Raw genomic sequence first — 19480 nt, 5'->3', positions numbered from 1 at the left:
ACAAACACGCTCCCTCTCTCAGCACTTAAGTCCCTCCCTTCATGGAGATCTGGCTTCATAAATAAGGTGCACAGGAACGGTAGACCAACAGAGATGGAAGTCATTTCTAAAAGTGGATTTCTCAGGGGCAAAGTTCAAAGCAGGCAGGCCTTGAGGTTTGACTGGTCTGACCACCAGGCCTTGTGGGATTTGGAACATATTGACCTCTTTCCTCCCATTACCATGCTACATGTTCTCTGCTGTTAGCACCCTCTCACTGAGGGACAATAAAGGATGGGGTCGGACCCTGCAGGCTGATGTAATCTGAGAAGCACAAGGTGAGCCAGACTGAGGTGGAGCGCAATGACAGAGAACAGGAAGTGACACAATGTAGGTGTACTGTGACGCTGAGGATTGTCCTTTTAAACCATGTGTAAAATAATGACTGGAGGTCTTATGTTAGCAGCCCGAGTATGAGAGATGAAACTCCTACTATGTGATAACTAGAGATTACCTATATTGGTCCTGATAGTGGGAAAAAAATCTAGATCGGGTATCGGTGACAATGTGTCTGATCCATAAGCGCAGTCTAATTATATGCTTTGTGCTATGTTTTATCATTTATTTTATATTATATTTAGAATTCCTAATTTCTAAATTATAAATTAATTTAGAAATTAGGTTACTGAATGGTTTCTGAACCATTTAAAAGAAGGTTTGTGGCAGTTTAATTTATACAAGATAGTCAACCTATTGTTTTAGTCAGTTTCAGTTTCTTTATTATTTATTTTACATCAGCTGTTATGCTTTTAATTGCAGACTGAACAAATTAAAGTTGTTTTGTTTTTACATGTTTGACCAAGCTTGTGCAGCTATTGGTGGATTTAAGTGTGCTGAACTGGTGTAGAGTAAGCAAATTAATTTTTAATTTAGTACACAGATGTCTATGATTTTTTAAAAACTAAATCTTTTAAGTCAATTCAGGTGTTTTTATGATTGCTTTCAGCAGATACTAGACCTCAGATATGCGTCTCTGAATCGGAAGTGAAAGAAGTGGATCCCTCAAGATAACCTTGAATAAAAACATGACTGCTTCAGGATATTTATATGAAAACTGTACAACATGACCTATGTGGTTGTATTTAAAAACACAGAAACAATTATTACAATTTGAATAAAAGAAGAGTTTTATACAAGATAGATTATTTTATCTTTTGTAGTTTTGCACATAATTTTGTAGTTCTTTCAAAAAAATTTGTGTGACACACGTAACACCTTGAAAAACTAATGTTCTGCTAAATCACAGCAGTTGGTTTCATTTGTGAAACAGAATAACAATAATTGTTGACCTCTGGCTACTGATTTGTTCAATTTCTTTCATTCACACACCATAGATACATACTTTTTGGTTTAACAAATATGGTTAAAATGGAATTCAGAAAAATTAGAATTTTATTTTCCTAAATTCCCAAGAGGAATTTGGGGAAAAAAAAAAAAGATGGAATTTGGAAAATAAAAGATTTCATAGAGCCCACACTGATCTCAATAAGCTGCTGTTTTGAAGGGCAGCTTTTTTTCTTACAGAGACTTCAACATCCATTTTATTTGTTGTTTTGGTTTTGTTTTTTGGTTAGGAAAATGGAATTTGCCAAAAGAACGTAATGAAGACAAAACTGTCCAAAAATTATATACTTGTTGCATTAAAGATGAAAAGAACCCTTTGTCCACAAATATGTTTGACCTGAAACTCCTGAAGTGGCAGTTTTAGCTACACCTGTTTCAAATTCAATTAAAACGAATATCCTATTAAGTACAGTTGGCTATCCAATTATGAATCCAAAAAACAATCACCACATCAGTCCGGTTCTGTACTGATGCCAAGTCGAGGAGAGAGGTCTGAAATTTTCACATGCTGATGTTAGAAGTATTTTTTAGCTACAGATGTATCTTTTGCTACAAAAGATCAAGTGTGCACTAAAGGAATGGTTATTGCATTGCTGTTATTGCATTTTAAGCAATAAAATGCTCATTTTTAAAAAATAAATTATTTGGAGTTTTTTTTCATCTTTTAATGCATTTCTTGTATTGTATAAGAATGTTTAAGTACATGATGAATGTGCCAATTATATTCATCCAATTAATTAAGAATTAATTAATAACCACAACTAATAATCGTTGGTGCCATAGTGTCAAATGGCAGCAATTACCAATCACTGAATCAGGACCATGTCTATCATGGAGAATGGATTATATCAACAAGGTGCAGCAGTAAAATAATTACTTTGAGAAATGCAGTTTTTATTAATAAAAGATCAATTAAACTGTAAGTTCCCCTGATTGTTTCTTATAGAAACTAATAAACTAAATGAGACCAACATAGAAAACAGTGTAGTACATTCTCTTATGCTTCTATTTGTCATCTGAATCAAGTTATACTCTTGCTCCCTCTACAGGTCACTTGAGGTACTGCAATACAGCAGACTGTGACTCATGTAGGATCACAAGACAGCAATCAAGACAACAGTCCAATAACACCAGGGTAAATATAGAATGATGACAGGCTTTTATTGTGTAATTTATGTTTCCATGGCTGGAAACCTGTACATTCTATTTAAAGAGGAGCAGCAGACAGACATTTCAACAGGCTCCTCTCAACAAAGCCTAGACCTGTGAGCTGCTCAACACAACTGTGTTTAGATCAGAAATGTCCCATTTCACACAAAGCTGAAGAGGAAGTCCAGTTTATTTTTACTGCTTGGCCACACATCCAGGCAGAGATGAGTTCCCTAAGCTGTCCTCAGTGAGGCCCTCTTAGTACTAAAGCGCTCTTGGCACCCTGCCCTGCCTCCTCGTGGTGCTTCTAGAGAAAACACAACGAACAACCAACCTGCAGCACCGACTCATATCTTATACTCTTCAACTGCAACAGGCACAAGCAAAGAATACTCCACATGTGACATTCAGGAAACAGGTTTACTTACAAATATGTTGAGACTGCACAGCCATATCAAACGTTGCACCACTGCTGCCTCTCCTGCACTGTGGCAGTGAGCCTCAGGTAATGTGAGTGTGCACAAATACTTAGAGCTTGTTAAATGATTGAGGTCAACAGTGAAATAGATTCAAGGCTATCTGTGACTGTAAGGGAAACCAGCGGTGTTGCTACAGGTAGGTGTGTGTACTCAGGGTGAGGACCAATTAGGAGGTTTCAGTGATAAAAAGCATGATGCGTCAAACAGTCAATCCTTAAACCCTCACTCCACCACTCACATCCTGTATTCTGCTCAGATAACTTGAAAATAGCAAGGAATCTCACAGCAGCAGCAATGAACAGCTTCCAATGCAGGAAGATGCAGACATGGCTTATTGTCAATTGATTAATAAACATCAAAACTCCATTATGTCTGCACTACATGCTGTGGAAAACCTTAATGACATTTTAAAACTAAAACATGATGAGTCAGATTACTCTGGACCAGAGGTTTTCAAAGTATGAAAGGGTGAGCCCCCCTCCAAGGAGCACAATGCCTGCTGCACCCCCCCACCCCCAATAATCAACCCACACACAAACAAATGCCACTACCAAACACCTTCTAATTGCTTTTATTTTAGAACCATCTCATCTTTTAAAATGACACTTTATCTGAATGAAATTTAACACATGAACATTTTAAAACATTTCCTCCCATTTTAATTATTTTATCAGGGCCTTTGTATGGCAAATATGCCCTTTTATCATTTTTCTAATGATAAGAACAACCCCAAACTCATTTTTTTTCATTTGTTTTTTTCTGTGTGCACAGCTCCTTCAGCTTCCTCTCAAAAAACTCCCGCGGCTTGGTCACTAAACTTGGGTGCTTTGTTTCAATGTGACGCCGGAGTTTACAGGGTCTCATGCTATCATTAGCCAGAACCTCCTTGCAGATTACACATTGCGGCCTTGGAGCATCATCGGGAGCAGTCCAGGAAAATCCAAACTTTAAGTAGTCGTGGTCATACTTCCTCTTTTTTCTACTTACACCAGAGCTCGTCTCCTCTGCCTTTTTCTTTACTAAAAATTTGTCCATTCTTTCTCTCACATCAGTAGACAGCAAGCAGATAGCTTCTTTTCCGGTTTATTTTTTCCCTCGCACCGTGCCTCCCCTAAAGTGCTCTGGCGCCCCCTAGGGGAGGCGCGCCTCACATTTTGAAAACCGCCGCTCTGGACCACCTGAGGGTGGCAGTAGAGCAACTAATCTTAACACCGAACACCATGGAACAAGCAGAGACAAAGCTTCCCTAGCAACCTAAAAAAGGAAGAGGTAACTTCAAATTTAATTTTAGGAAATTTGCAACCAGAGAACAAGAGCTTTCCAGAAACTAAATGAACTGATTGGCTGCGGACACTGCCTCTAGTTCCTGATGAAAGAGAATCTTTCTGATGGAGGGTTATCACCAGTTTTAGGGTCAGAGCTGGAAACACCAACAATTCGTAGTTAGTAAGCTCTAGCCCTAGTTAAACATTGGAACTGCTTTGGTGGAAAAGGACCCTACTATCGCCCCCTACTTTTCCTCTGCTTTGGAATCTCCATAGACAACAACTTTTACCTTTTACATCTAGAATCATACTTTTGGACAAGTCCACTCCCTGCTACACACTTAACTAGCTTGCTTCATCACTAAACAACGCAACTCAAGATGTTCGTCCTGATATACTATAATGTTCTACACATCTCTTTTTTCATTACTCCCATTAACAATCCTAACATCTCCAGCTCAGCACCTTGTCTTTGTTACTACCATTGTGCCAAAACCTTAAATTCCTCCTTTCACTTTAGAATGTTTCAGTAACAAATGAGAAACTGCTGTCACTGTCTTCTTAACCTCTAATGTGCAATGGTCCTGACCTGACATTCTTCAATTTATCCAATCTTAGTACTTCTGCTCCTTGCACTATAACATTGGATCTGTAGAAATAGTTTTTGGCAGGACATCCCAATTGTCCACGCTTATGATCCATTTCCACTGAGCAGTTTGGTACGCTGTTTTATGGTACAGCGTTTTAAGAAAGAACTTTGACCACTAGTTGAATTCTCACTGAGTAGGCAAAATTAAACTCAAACGTGCATCAATGACATCAAGTCATACAAGTGCAACGACAAACATGACAAATGTGTCCTGCTTGTCGCAAGCAGTGCCCTTCTTTTGTCTCCCAATCATTGGGCAGTGTTGTGTTACGTCAGTAGTACGACCCTGACTGTACACCCTGACTAGGACCTAGACCTACAAATAGGTCTAGGACAATGTACAATTGTCCTACAATTGTCCTCTTGTCCAGTTATAGAAGAGCGAACAACTGAAGAGGGCCCAAAAATGACGCAGTACGGGTCAGCTGTATAGACCGCTAATACGATGAAAAAAGACAACAGAGTTCTGAATCGCAGACATTAATTGTGAAAATTGGCTACAGGCAATTCTCTGCTTCAACACACTAGAGTAGGGGGTGCATTTATTGCAGTTTTCTGGCCAATCACCGATATTCAAAAAGCCTGACTTGAGGAGGAGGTAATTTAGCTGTTTTATTCAAGTGTGCTAGACCAATGACACATCTTAAAAGGTTGCAAAACAAAGACCCTCAAGGACTCAAACAACTTTTAAAGAGGCCGAAGCCCAATGTCAATATCTGATATATACAGCATTTTTATAACTGAAGGTAACGTAATTACCTGCTTGTGCTCTAAAATGCCACTATATGCCTGGAAAATACATAATCCTGCCCCTTTAAGGCTCTCCAATATGCAATTGACAGAATGTTGTATTTGGAATTTGTTGATAAAAGTCTGAAAAAAGTCAAGCATTTAGTAGTTTTTAAAAAGTACGATATGTCAGAAGTGCATGCATTACTTAGAGAGATTGTGTTCCCAGAAGAGAGAGAAACAAACAGCTGGCCTGACTCAACTCAACCTGAGTACTTTTCTAAATGTTTCTCATCTACAAACAATGTCACAGAAAATTTAAAAAACACCTAAACATTTACAGTGCAGTAATATTTCAAAAGTTTTCTTACCAGGTTTTTCCATTACAGTGTCCAAAACTCAGCCGTTAGTACCTGAAACAGATAAACAGGATCAGTTTCAAACTTAATTCAGCTGTTCGTATGAAAACCTGACAGATTATCTTCTGCTATAAATTATGTCATTGTCTATTATTTTGTGATGGCGTTGTCAGGTGTTTTAGGTCATATTTACACAAAATATACAATGACAAATATTCACTATTATAAATTCAAACTAAATAGCATGAAGCAGTGTACAATGCAGCATTTATTTATTTATTATTTATTTATTCCTTCAGTGGTTCTTGTTGCAGCGCTGCCATGGTGGAGGGGGAGAGTCGATCTCCATGTTGGAGATTGAACAGCCTCTATATGTAGCTCAGTACACCTCAACAACTTGTTTCTGATTCTAGTTTTTATGTCACAAAATGCTCTAGAGTACATCAGACAGATGATTTCCCATGTGAGCTGTTGAATGGTGTGTCCTGCAGCTTTAAGAACCAGCACTAGCTTGGGGTTGTTTGTGGAGTCAAAGAGATCACAGGGACAAGGACAAACCAAACAGCTGACAACAAAATTCTGGGGGTTTTTTGTCCCAGTGAAGACAACATGATAAGAGTTTTTAGGTTGCTCTCGTTTCTAATTGGTCAAAATCAGTGGGCGGGGCTACAATGTGACGACATCCAAGGTTGGTGGTTTCAGTGGTATCGACCTGCCCTTTGGCAGAGAACCAACTTTTAAACCCAGCCTGGGTGACTCACACACGGCATGAATCTCTTACTACAAATCAAAACTCACAGGCTCACTGGTCATCAAAACCTCATCATCTAGTCGTCTTGGCAGCCAGGGATGGCGGTATTTTCCTAAGCATGTAAATGCACAACAACCAAATCCATGACACTCACAGTCGACATCCTTGTTCGCGTTGAGCTTTTGCAGAGTAAGCAGGTTATGAGCAATTGGATTTTGTTGTGCTGTTTCCTCAAAATGGGGAGTGAAGAGTTTTTCCAGGAAGTAGTCCGCTCCAGTAACAGAGTCAACAACATTAAACCAGGCGGCTGCATAATTTCTGCTTCTGTCAGGGCTGCGTTGGAGCCGCCAACGCCTCTGACTGGCAGCGTGGCTTCAGTCAAACCAGCTTGACAGGTTAAAATGTGCACAGCCTGTCCTTCATGCCTCCACTGTACATTACTGCTCAACTAAGGCATACAACGACATGTAAACAATGCTAATTCATTCAATAATATTCTATTTTAAACAAAAACGTCCTGCTAAATCTGAAGGTGTAATAATAAACTATTGATTTTTATAACACTGACCAAAATGTGCTCATGTATTAGTCATTCTTTTCAATCAGCTGTAGAGAGAAGAGAAGTTGAGATGGAGTCAAACTCACTAATAATTCACCAGATAGAGTTTAGCCCGTCTGCAGCCCAGTTCGTTCTCAGGTGTCTTCCTCTGCGATGTTTCCTGCTTGCGGCTCAACAAATACCGAGCCAAGTTAATGTGCACCAGCCTGTTTGCGTATGCTCAGTCCAAACAGGAAACCTGGTCCACACGGTGTGAAAGAGGACAAGCGCTCACGCCCCGTCAGCCCAACGTTTATGCTGAGGGCCTGAGCGGGACGTTGGCTGCGGTGGCTTCAAACCAGAGCCTCTATGTTGCCGGAGAAAAATCAAGAACAAAATGTTTGTCACAGCACAAAAAAAAGCTTGGGAGCTGAGCACGGAGCTGAGAATAGCAGCCAGATTTTCAGGTTTGGTAACAGGATCCATCAGCAGTATTCTTGGCCTTTTCACAAGAGAAAGGGACACTACGAACCGAGAGAACAGCTGACAGAATGACAGCGGAGAACAGAGAAAGAGGACTGGAATCATGCCTCAACAATCAGTAGTTCTGTATTTCTGCTTAAGGTTATTATAACTTCATAATCACTGAGTTAGCAACTATACATACTATGGTTTCCCCCAGAAAAACCTGCCTTCTCCCAGTTCGCTCAGTACTAACTGTAGAAATACACTACTCAATCAGAAACAACCAATCAGGGTCAGGAGGAGGGTTTTAGAGCTGTCAATCACTCTCATGCTCACTCGCTCCTGCTTGCTCTCTGCTATACTACACTTGATTCACCACAACATAGCCTGCCATGAATGCTAAGGCAAGTTAGCATAGCCACTTATGATAGTGGATAAATGGTAAGTCATTTCTCCGCCATTAGCACATTGAGCAGTAGTGCCAAGACCCTCATCAAAAGCTACCAACAGCTTTATATATTGTTGAGCCGTAAAAGGGAAACCTATAATCGAGGCACTGAGTCTGAAAACAGTCATTTTGGTTAACCATCTATACCTAAACACAGCTCAAGTCCATCCGACTGACCAAGTATCTTATTAATAAAAACAGTATAAATGAAAACCTTAAAACATCAGTCAGAACCTATCAAATTCTGGCGTCAGTCTTTTGAAAATAAGATATTGATAATGAGATGACCATTGCAATTTGACATATTGTGAGATTTTTAACCTGCAGTGAGGTGAGGGCCTGAGGGTGTAAACTCTCATCATCACCAGGTGTTGTTTAATCCTAATGGAGAGATCTAGAAAGCAAGGAAACAGCTGAGGTAAATTCTCCCACGTCACTCCATCGTTTGATCACTCAGGATCCAAATGACTCACTTTACCCAACAGGCACGGCGCCAACCAACTGGATCGGACCGTTACAGTTCTGAAAGTTGAGAACAGAGTGGCAGTTGTGAGCTCTTCTTTATTAATTGTACTTTTTAGCTGTGTTTTCCACAGATGTAGAAAAAATCTCCTTCTCTGACTGAGATGGAGAACAGGCACAAGGGGAGGAGCACAGCATTATCACATCATCTCAGGTGCCCAGGTTGGGACAGTGGAACATGTTTCAGCAATGTTATCTTTGCCAGAAAACAATCTAATCTCAAACAAGGTGAACAAAAAATGAATATAGAATGTAGCCGGCCTCCTGAAAAGGAACAGATTCCACAAGAACTAGTTCCTTTGAGGAACCTTCAATCCCATCTCTGTTGAGGTGTTACAGAATGAAGTCAACAGAAGTACCAAAGCTGTACTTTCTACATGTTCAAACATGTTTGGAGCTCACTGAGGCAGAAGGGCACGTCTTTAAAGTAGATAAGGAGGAGAAGAAGGAGAACCGTGTAAAATAAAGATAAAGTATTTCATCTGAAAATCTAATTTAAAAAGAAATTGAGTCCCTGTGTGCGTGTAAAACAATATGATTATGGAGTCCATAATCGGAAGGAGAACCGTGTTTCACAGAGCTGCTTGATTTCCTCTTCTGGACTTTAAACCAGGAGCATGGAGGATCTGGAGAAGTTAGCAGCCTTTTGGAAAGCTTTGTGCAATGGGATGGAGTCTAGACTATCTATTGAAAACACACAGACACCACTGTTTCAACAAAGATAACAACTATATTGAGTCTGCACCAATAAATCAGCCTCAATTTCCTTCATTTTGGGAGATCGGTGATCGGCTGATACTTGCATGTGAAACCAATCATATCTACCTCAGTAAAGGTCTACATATCAGCCTCTGTCCTCTTTTGCTCTGCTGTGAGAGAAGTTTGGCTGACAGGTGTTTGCAGCTAAAAATAGTCACCCCGCTGTTGCCAACTCAGCAATTTTCTTGCTATATGTAGCAACATTTCAGACAAAAAAAAAAAATCAGCAGCAAAAATTGGAATCGGCAAGTTAGGCTCCGTAATCAGCGATCAGACAGAAAAGTGCCATTGGTGCGCTCCTATATGCTATGAATCACATGTGTCAAACTCAAGGCCCACAGGCCAAATCTGGCCCACCGTAGCTATTTTGTGGACTCTAGAGGACCACATAAATAGAACTTCAAGATAATAGTTGTGTGCTTAAATATTATTTTTTAAGTCAAATCAAATCAGTTTTTATTTGTACAGTCCCAAATTACACCAATGTGAAAAGATGTTCAAGATTATGTAATTTTAGTAAGTATTCATTGAAAAAGAGAATATTATAACATTCTAACAGGTAGTTTTATCAATACGTTCTGACAGAGCTGGCCCTTTGAGAACATTCACCATGTTGATGTGAAATGAAAATTAGTTTTACACAATAAACATCCTTTAGCATCTTGGACTCCATAATCATATTGTTTTACAAGCAAACAGGGACTCTATTTTTTTTTTATTAGATTTTCACATAAAATACTTTATTAAATTATGCTTTACTATTCAGCGCTCTGTGTTCCAACGAGATGATTATTTGTGTTGCGCAATGCTTTCTTTTAAACCAATAAGCTGTTGACGAATGCTAAGTGTTATTAGCTGCTATGGAGGGAGACAGCGAGGGACAGAAGAAAGCACCGCCAAGAAAGAGACCTAAAATGTCAAAGTGTGGTATCAATTTAAACTAAAAAGACGTTTTTGTTCCCTTCGCTAAAGACTCAAACATTTGTCTGTGATTGTCAGTGCAGAATCTGACATGTTTTACATGTACAGGAAATACATTTTAGCTAACATTACATGTACTCAATGACCAAAGAACTGATGGAACGGAAAAAAATAGCTTGAAGATACCCATTTTATAAAAAAGCTTTTTCATATTTCAAATTTGCAACTGAAAATGAAGTGTGACATAAAAGGCAGCATTTACTAATGCCTCAGTTTTTGTTTAGTCTTTGATTTTTAAAAGTTAATATAAAACATTTTATTTCTCATCTGTTCTTGTGCTTTAAATTGCTTTTTCACATTTCAAACTTGAGACTAAAAGTAATTTTTGAATCACTTTGCATTTTAAGAAATAAAATGTTTTCTTATTCCCGTAAATTCTAGCTTAAGTAGCTAGATTTTTTTTTTTTTTCATTTGATTACTCAGAATAATCAATAGATTACTAAAAAACTTGTTTACGACAAACCTGGACACATAGTGAGACTTCACTACTAATACTACAATTAAATGGTGACCAGCAAGATGGCTAGAACAGAAATTCTGACAATTAGGAATTTGTTTAAAAAAAAACAAAAAAACAATAAAAACCCCCACTAGCTTCAGTGAAAATTAATTCCACAGATCAGACCACAGTGTTGAACTGTATAGAGAAATATATGTAATATATACAATATTGCTACATATTGATTATCAACCATAACAGCAACATTCACTTTGACCCAATATTTCCATATTGGTGCATCCCTATCTGTCGGTCAGACTCATTACAACCCTTCAGAGATGTGATTTCTCGTTTATCATCATTCTTATTGGCTGGTATGTCCAAGTTCACTGTGTTCCTTTATTCAGATTTTATTCACACAATCCCGTGAGTTCCTAGTCAGATCATTAGAACCCCACATTTACCCCCCCTTCAAGCCCTGGGAGCACTTCATGATTGAAAGAAACACAATCATCCATTGTGCTGAGGTCATTCTGCAGAGCTGGCATCACTAAATGAGTCGCTGAGCTGCAATTTGCATGATAGAGAGAGAGACAGACAGAGAGAGAGAGAACAAGCTGGGTGGATTTGCAGCGAGCCGCTGTCAACAAATTGCTGATGATGGCACACAGACCTGATTATATAACTCTCACGGTTTCACAACACTTACAAACTTCACTAAAAGCTTAACTTATTTCATCTGAACGCATCCATTAATCCCCATTCAATTCAATAGGAGTTTTCTACCAACTTGGTAGAAACATCTTGTTTTAGCAAATCTAGTTAACTTGTTTATTCGTAGCATCGAAATTCACAAGCAAGCAAAAGAAACAAATAGGTGTTTTAACAAAAAAAATATCTCAAACTGTTTTGATGAAAACAAAAATATCTTGGAGGAGGGGGGGAACACGGACATGGCTTCTATCGCTGAAGCTCCCATCTCTTCCCTACCCGTCAGCCTCGTTGTTCAGAACGAACCCTCAGCCTGGATAACGAAGTTCAATTTTAAAAACAGTAAATGTACAAAGCACCAGAAACACGACTGACCTGAACAACGGCGCTGTCTATTTACAACAAGCAGCTCCTTTTTGTCCTCCAGCTGTATGGTCGTCCCTACCGGGTGTGCTGCTGTTTTCAGGCACACAGTGCTTGTCAGAACAAGAATAAGGGGTTGACAAAGGAATGTCCTGGAATGCTTGGTAAAAGGGCAGACTTGTTCCTTCTACTTCACGCCTTAACCATCCCGGTCATAAAAAGCCTCAGCTGGTATTCAAACATGGAGTACATGTCTGGAATCCAGAAGGATGAATTCAGGCGTTCATATTTAGGTGTACACTGACAGCACACACTTTAGCATCTGATTCCACCTCTAATCTGGAACCAAACTACAATGCCATTTCCCTGTTTTTGAGGAACGTGAACTACATTTGATCAGCTTTAGCACAAAATATAAAACATAAACCTGAAGTGTATTATTCTACATTGATGAATTCATAATTTACACACCTGTTTCCTGTAGAGTAGATACTTGATCCAATTTAATGTTGTCTATGAGTCAAGACAGTCTAGAAATCCCCACAATTGGCTTAAAATAATTGGCTCCTTAATCTCAGACTGTGTATTAATGAGACTGTAAACAATGCAGAATATTGCAGTGAAGGTTGGGTCAGATTCACCCAGATTTTCGCAAAAAGGGTGGAATAACCCTTTACCCTGCTTCCAATCAGATACGAACTTCAGCTAACAGGTTAGATAACTTCTACAGCTTATTTAGCTTCGTCCCAACAAACGCCAGTCAAATACTGAACGACACAGTTTGGAATATAGCCTTACTCTACGAGCAATGTTTCTGTTCCGACCTAACAAAACTTGGGTAGTTAGTACAGAGTGACTTATTACATCAACAAAGGTATAATGCTAATCCCTGACCGCTGGCGGCTAAAGCTGAGTAAGCCAGCAACAGGTGGCTACATCTTGTCCCACTACTGCTGCTGCTATGCGAGTTTAATAAAAATAGATCCCACTTCTCATCCCTGTTCACCGTGGAGTGTCGCGCGCAGCAGGTACTCACCTTTTCTAGTACTTTAACTGTGTGGAGGTGGACCGTCAAGACCCGGAGACGCGTTTCCTACCGGCGTCCTGGTTACTCCTGACACTCCTCGCTGCTGTCCATGACCCACAGGGAGCACAAGGCGGAACTAGCTCCCACGAATTAGGTTTCAGTCTAATTAAGTCACAAAACTAACTTTGAGAACAGGAGGGGAAAAGTACAGCGTAAACACATCTGCTGAATATTCCGCAAACTTCTTCCGCGTACTTTAAAATAAAGTATTCACGCTTTTTCTGTCGACAATTTGTTGTCAATGGATACTTGGACGTTAACCTCCGAAGATAGATTACATACTGATGCGCATGCGTACTTCTGCTGGGGAAGTTGCTCCTGCACCTGACCTCCGAGCACGCGCCGCGGGCACGGGGGGTAAACCTCAGCCACGTGACCGGAAATCTTACAGGAAATGACCTTTTTCTCGGGTTTAATTTGTGTTGGAAGTGGTTAAAATGGTCAAAGGGGGTTAAAGTTTAGCTGCTGAAACGTTTAGCATTTTTTCTAAAGAATACATCAAGTTAAAAATAAATAACCTAAGCATAATACATATGATCCAGTGATTACCAGGACCTGATATTGTTTGAATTTAATCTTAAGCAAAATATCAAATATCATGTTTTGTTATTACATAAAACAAAATGAATCTTGCCTGAAAATCTGGAGTATGTTGCAAAAGAATTCAAAGCCCCCATACTTTTTTCACATATTACGTTACAACCACAAACTTCAGCATACTTTATTTGGGTTCTATAAAATAGACCATCACATAATTGTGTTTTTGTGAAGCAGAACAAAACAAAGACACACACTTTATATATATATATATATATATATATATAGATAGATAGATAGATAGATAGATAGATAGATAGATAGATAGATAGATAGATAGATAGATAGATAGATAGATAGATAGATAGATAGATAGATAGATAGATAGATAGATAGATAGATAGATATATAAAGTGTGTGTCTATAGATATATAGATCTCTCTCTCTCTCTCTCTCTCTTTCTATATATATATATATATACACTTTCACACACTTTCAAAGTAGTGTGAAAGTGTGTGTATATATATATATACACTGTATATATATGTATATTATATATAATGTTTAGAGATGTTTACTATGTTGCATTATTATCATGTAAAACACTTTGAAATACCTTATCAATTAAATGTGCTACATAAATAAACTTGATTTGACTGGGCCATTCCTGCTAAAAGGTCAACCTGTGCACCAGTTTCTCCAGCTTCTTTTCCCTCCTCTTGGTGCTTCCAAGATTGTCATGTATTTAGCATATTCTATTTTTGCACAAACAGGTCTTCAAGACGCACAATGACCCTCAGCTAAGTGGTTCCGAAGTGGCTTAACAATAACAAATCCCACATCATGTTGTGACCATCACAAAGCCCTGATCTCAAGTGGGAGCACATCTGAAGAGGTGCAAGGAATGGGCAGTTCAGCAAAAATATTTTAAGAAGCTTGAGGAAGAAAACTGAAAATATTTTACCCAAATAATGCAGTACAAATGCAATTTCAAACGCTGAAGAAATGAATGTAAATTCCTGATATTGAAATAATCCAAAAATTAATCTCAGACATATTCTTTTTCTCCTTATTGTGGAATTTAGCATATAGAAGTAATTTGGGTGATTTTAACTGACCTAAAACAAGAAATGTTTGGTCTGATTTAATTTCAGACAGTGAGAAAAAAAGGTAGATGTGTCTATTTATTTGGTGTATGAAAACGTCTGGTTTCAACTATAGAGGCTAGTTAATTGTGATTTCCTGTGGGATCAGCACCTTTCAACTCATATAAACTAGTGTCAAAATAACATAATACAGCTTGAGCAATTATGCAAAAAAGAATGGGCTAAAAACTGTAATTCAATTTAAGGAAACACAACATTAAAGACTTGCAGATTGCAGTGAGAGCGGTCTAGACAAAGTACTGAAAAGGTCATGTGGAAGCAAACGCTAGATAGGGACATGGGGAGATAAAAGATTTTTGATACTTTGTAGACTTATTTACCTAACTCCTCTCAGTTCATACAAATTGTAATATCAGATAAAAATTGTTTAAAAAGTATAACATGCAGTTTTGAAATTCTGAGTATTAAATGGTGGCATTTTTGTGCTTGTTTTGGACTGAAACAAACACAAAAGTTGAACAACTCTGACCTCTTCTGGCCATTCCTCTCACTACAACATCATAGCAGGACCACTGTACATCTCTTAGTACTCTACAAACCTCCTATCAGTGAGATAGTCTGCCACCTAGCGGTCATACTGAGGTCATGCTGCTGATGTACAGGGTAGGGGTCATTATTGGAGATCCAGGGCACACCATTCAGCATTTTTGTAACTCTTAAATAATCATACTGTAGTCTAAAATAAGAGCAGAGACGTCATACTCAATTATTCTGTCTTTGAATTCAAACAACATGGAGAAAAATGATCTTGATTAAATTCTTTCCCTCTGTTCTTCAGTAACCAAAGAACAAGGTATGAAGGTTAGAACTGATGAAATAAAAGGTGTGTGCCTTTTGTTTTTCGTGTGTAAATACAAACAGTACTACTGCTGTGTGCGGTGGGAAATGCAACCGCAGTCATTCCCAGTTCGCAGTTGTTTTGTTTTTTAGTCTGCAAACTCTTGTGAACAGCTGTCTGTGGGAGTCACTGCTGCTTATGAAGGAACAGTCAGAAGAAAGAATGCCCGCCTGTGACCTTTCCACTGACCCAGACGTTCAGAGGTCCAGACACTGATTCCCACCCTATTACTGGAGCTATTTATAGGATGTCTTTTTTTTATAGCTGACCTTACTGGTTTTGGGCAAAAGTGTGGAAATAAGTTTTATTGTTAAAGGAGGGAGATATTATGATTCAAGGAAAATGGGAAACTTTTTATAGCTACATTGTTTGATTCTGTCAACAGCCAGTTATTTTTCACTTTTATTTCCATCAGTGGCCTTCCATAAGCCAAAGACCTCATGAAATTTTTAAAATTATATTGCATGTAAATAGATTTTTGGTGGTTGGAGTTGATCGCATGCCTGATATATAGATTGTCACCCAACTGTACCTACATTGTTGAAATTTCTTCTTAGAGGCTGTTTTCATCCAATATTTTATTGTGCTCATGTTTACGTTTATTGAGATCCCCATTAGCATTAGCAGCATGACGAAGTCAGTTCACATAAAGCACACAGATAACATTCACGGAAAATCATATTGACTTTCTATGATACAGATGAAGTATTAAAATACAGATGACGTACTAAAATAACGTTCCATTTTCCATCACTTTCAAAGATAGTCTAAGATAGGGAAATATATATTTTCAGTTTCACTGTTCCACTGATGGGATTTCTGGCTCTTTTTCAAGGGAACCGAATGATGCATTCAATTCAAAAAGCCATTCAAGTCAATCATTTTTGAGAATGTATATAATTTTAATCAAGAACAAGCCTTTTTTTCCTCCCCTCCAGGGGGTCTTTTGTGGGCTCTAGTGCCCCTTATATGAAAGTAGGCTGACAGGAAAGGGCGAAGACATACAGCAAATGTCGCCGGGAATCAAACTCGCGACAGCCGTGTCGAGGACTCAAGGCCTCCAAACGTGGGTCGCGCTATCCCCTACGCCACCACAGCATGCCCAGAACAAGCCATTTTATTCCTAATCTAGTTTTATATTCATTTAGAGAAACCTGGCATGTTTGGGTGAAATTCACAAAAAAGTGTCAAATAATCTACATTAAATAAATTGACAAAAAAAACAGTGAGCAATGGGCCTGCCCTGTGTAATCTGATACCATAGACTGATTTCAAATTAAGTTAAATACAAATAGCTACTGCAGTACATGCAGAGCATTACAAACAAGTAAAGTAGTAAAAAACAAAGAGCGGCTCTCACAGCTGAGACTCAAGTCCTATGGGTCAGGGTAAGGAGTTGTTGTTTAAAAGAATCGGATCATTCATGAACGTCACTTTGCTCCTTGGAACATTCACTACCTTGGATGAGAAGCAATGCACAGGACTCATGGTAACCCACTGCTCCAGGTATCCCAAACAATCAGAAGACCATTTATCTAATAAATGCTGCCTCTCTTTTACACTAGGTTGTTACCCAAAGGATGTGTCAACGCTTTGGGTAACGCTTTGGCTGCATTGGTGGCAACCTCATTCTGCATTAATTTTTAAAGATAGTGGCTATTGGGTTACCTGAAGGCGTTGATTCAGAGTGTATCATACAAACTTTTACACCACAAAAATGGGTTAAATCCATATACCTGTCCATTATCTAATATATGGCCCAATGGTCTTTGGGCAAGAGGCAGACAACTCACCAGCGCACAGAAAAACAAATCCCAAATCACAGACATACCCCAGCCCAGTTGTGCAGTCCACAGTCCACTGGGACAAACCCAGTTCCTTCTTATATACGTCACACTTTGAGTACATAACATCGAAAGAGAATTTGAAAGTCTGCATTGTGATCCGACAATGACCTCCTTTATCTTAAATTTGGAACCAGTGAACAATAAAAGGAAACCGGACCCGCTGCACCCTGAAAGTACTGACTACAAACATGCTGGATGGCACCAGACTGGCAAATTTAAGACCAGCACAATGCAGGAGCTGTTTGATCCATCCCACCCATGTCTTTAAGGTTATTTTTAGTTAGCTCAATTATTTTTGACTGCCCGATGTTGAGTTCCTCTAAAATCCTCTGTAAAATCTCAAGCTGCTGATCAGCTGTGACTGTTTCAATCATCAATCAAGAATCAGGCAGAACAATTCTGGATTCAGTCTTGCGTTACTAAACTTTAGTTAACTTTATGAGTCTTTCTAAGACTATCAATAGGTAATGTCTCTTTACTTGACAGAAACCTTTAAATAGGACATTGTTCTGTTCAGTTTGTTGTTGGTTCAGTGTGTTAACTTGGCAGGTGTTCATTTTTAAAAAACACATAAAAACTTCTATTTGACACTTTGACAATAATGAGGGTGTTCCTGGTGAACTTTGAATACAGAGGTTAATATATTACTACCACATTAGTTAATATATACACAGCTTGTTTGCATCAGAGAACCTGTTTTGTTATGTCATGTCTATCCCTGATTGTTCCGCCATTAGAGTCTGGTTAGTTTCAGAGTTTAATTGTATCAATCAATCATTTTATTTCTCTCTCTCTCTTTTTTTTAAAATAAAAAACACATTTTCAACCAATTTTGTGAGGAAAAAACTATCCATTCTACTGTTAAAATGTTTACTTTTGGGACTCAGTTAAAATTTTTAACCAAGTTAATAATCGCATTTTAACTGAAAACCATACATCGACAAAAAGAGCATTTTTGTTGATACAGTTTTAATTCAAACCCCTTTTTGATGCTAAATTAATCTACAAACACACATATGAGCTAAAGAAGAAATATATTTATTGTTTTCAATCTGCTATTAGACTCTTCAGCTATCAGATTAGTGTAAAGTGTTATTCCATCCATTCAGCTTTCCGGTGTTTCAGGAACTTCTCTAGAATGTGGATTGTGGACACTGACGTTAGCATCTGTGCTGCTGCAACATGTTTAGCATTGAGATGCTATTTCATGCTTGAATAGCTAGGCTAACTCCTTTTAGTAGAACTCGACCACAACAATAGTCTTTTCAATCAGGTCATTTAGAAGCAGGAATTTACTCCCAGTGGGCCAAGAAAAGTGGTTAAATACCCCTGGGGGTATTTAACTTCATTTGTTGTCCAGCGCTGTTAGCAGATGCCACGTGTGCGTCAGATTTACAGGCGTACCAGAAACACAATACAAGGGATCTTACTCAGGACTTCTGTATGTAAAAAAAAATAAATAAAAGGATGTGAAATGACGCAATTAATTGCATTAATATTTTTAACGTGTTAAAAATCTGTGTAGTTCAGCAAAATTAGTGCTAAAACCCTAAAAAAATGAAAAACTTATTATAGGTAAGTAGAGGCAGCTGGATTACAAAGTTATAAAGTACATTGTCTTAAGTACAGTGTTTAAGAATTTGTACTTTACTTGAGTATAGCCTCTAAGTTTTTGACCCCACTGGAAAACTGTACTGACTGTACTGGGTTAGAAGGATTTGAATGTTCCCCAACAGGAAGGACAGACCTTGATGGCAGTGAAAGCTCATCGCTTTCACAGCAGAACGGTTCAATTGGCATTATTTGTTTAGAAAACCAAGTGGTTTCACAAAAAAAAGACCTTAAGAATGTCAACTAATTACTCAGCGACCTAATCTTGTCCTGGAAAAAGTGAAACAGCAACAGATATGGTGGTAATTTTAGGTTGCTGGGGTGAAACTACAAGCGTGATAATAGACCTGCCTCCACTTTCATTGAGCCGCCCTGCAGGAAGCAGGCAGGAAAACAAAAAGCT

At 38.5% G+C, this 19480-nt stretch overlaps 1 protein-coding gene across 4 annotated transcripts in view; it reads right to left on the bottom strand.

Moving 5' to 3' along the window:
- The window catches only part of phactr4a (phosphatase and actin regulator 4a), a 34991-nt gene extending 21629 nt beyond the window's left edge, over positions 1 to 13362 (bottom strand). Inside the window, exons 1-2 of one of the 4 annotated variants that reach the window (XM_032580212.1) lie at positions 13028 to 13362; positions 6026 to 6067 (exon numbers count right to left, since the gene is read on the bottom strand). In XM_032580212.1, coding sequence (XP_032436103.1) covers positions 6026 to 6038 — 13 coding nt within the window. In that variant the 5' untranslated portion in view covers positions 6039 to 6067; positions 13028 to 13362. Of the gene's footprint in view, positions 1 to 6025; positions 6068 to 7409; positions 7693 to 12003; positions 12118 to 13027 lie in introns of those variants that run through there. The other 3 variants (XM_032580213.1, XM_032580214.1, XM_032580215.1) reach the window with 3 other exon arrangements.
- Positions 13363 to 19480: the final 6118 nt, after the last annotated feature.

The sequence above is a fragment of the Xiphophorus hellerii genome, chromosome 13, assembly GCF_003331165.1.
Source record: "Xiphophorus hellerii strain 12219 chromosome 13, Xiphophorus_hellerii-4.1, whole genome shotgun sequence".
Taxonomy (NCBI): domain Eukaryota; kingdom Metazoa; phylum Chordata; class Actinopteri; order Cyprinodontiformes; family Poeciliidae; genus Xiphophorus; species Xiphophorus hellerii.
Note: the sequence above shows the minus strand (reverse complement) of the source record. Positions and strands in the feature narration are given on the sequence as shown.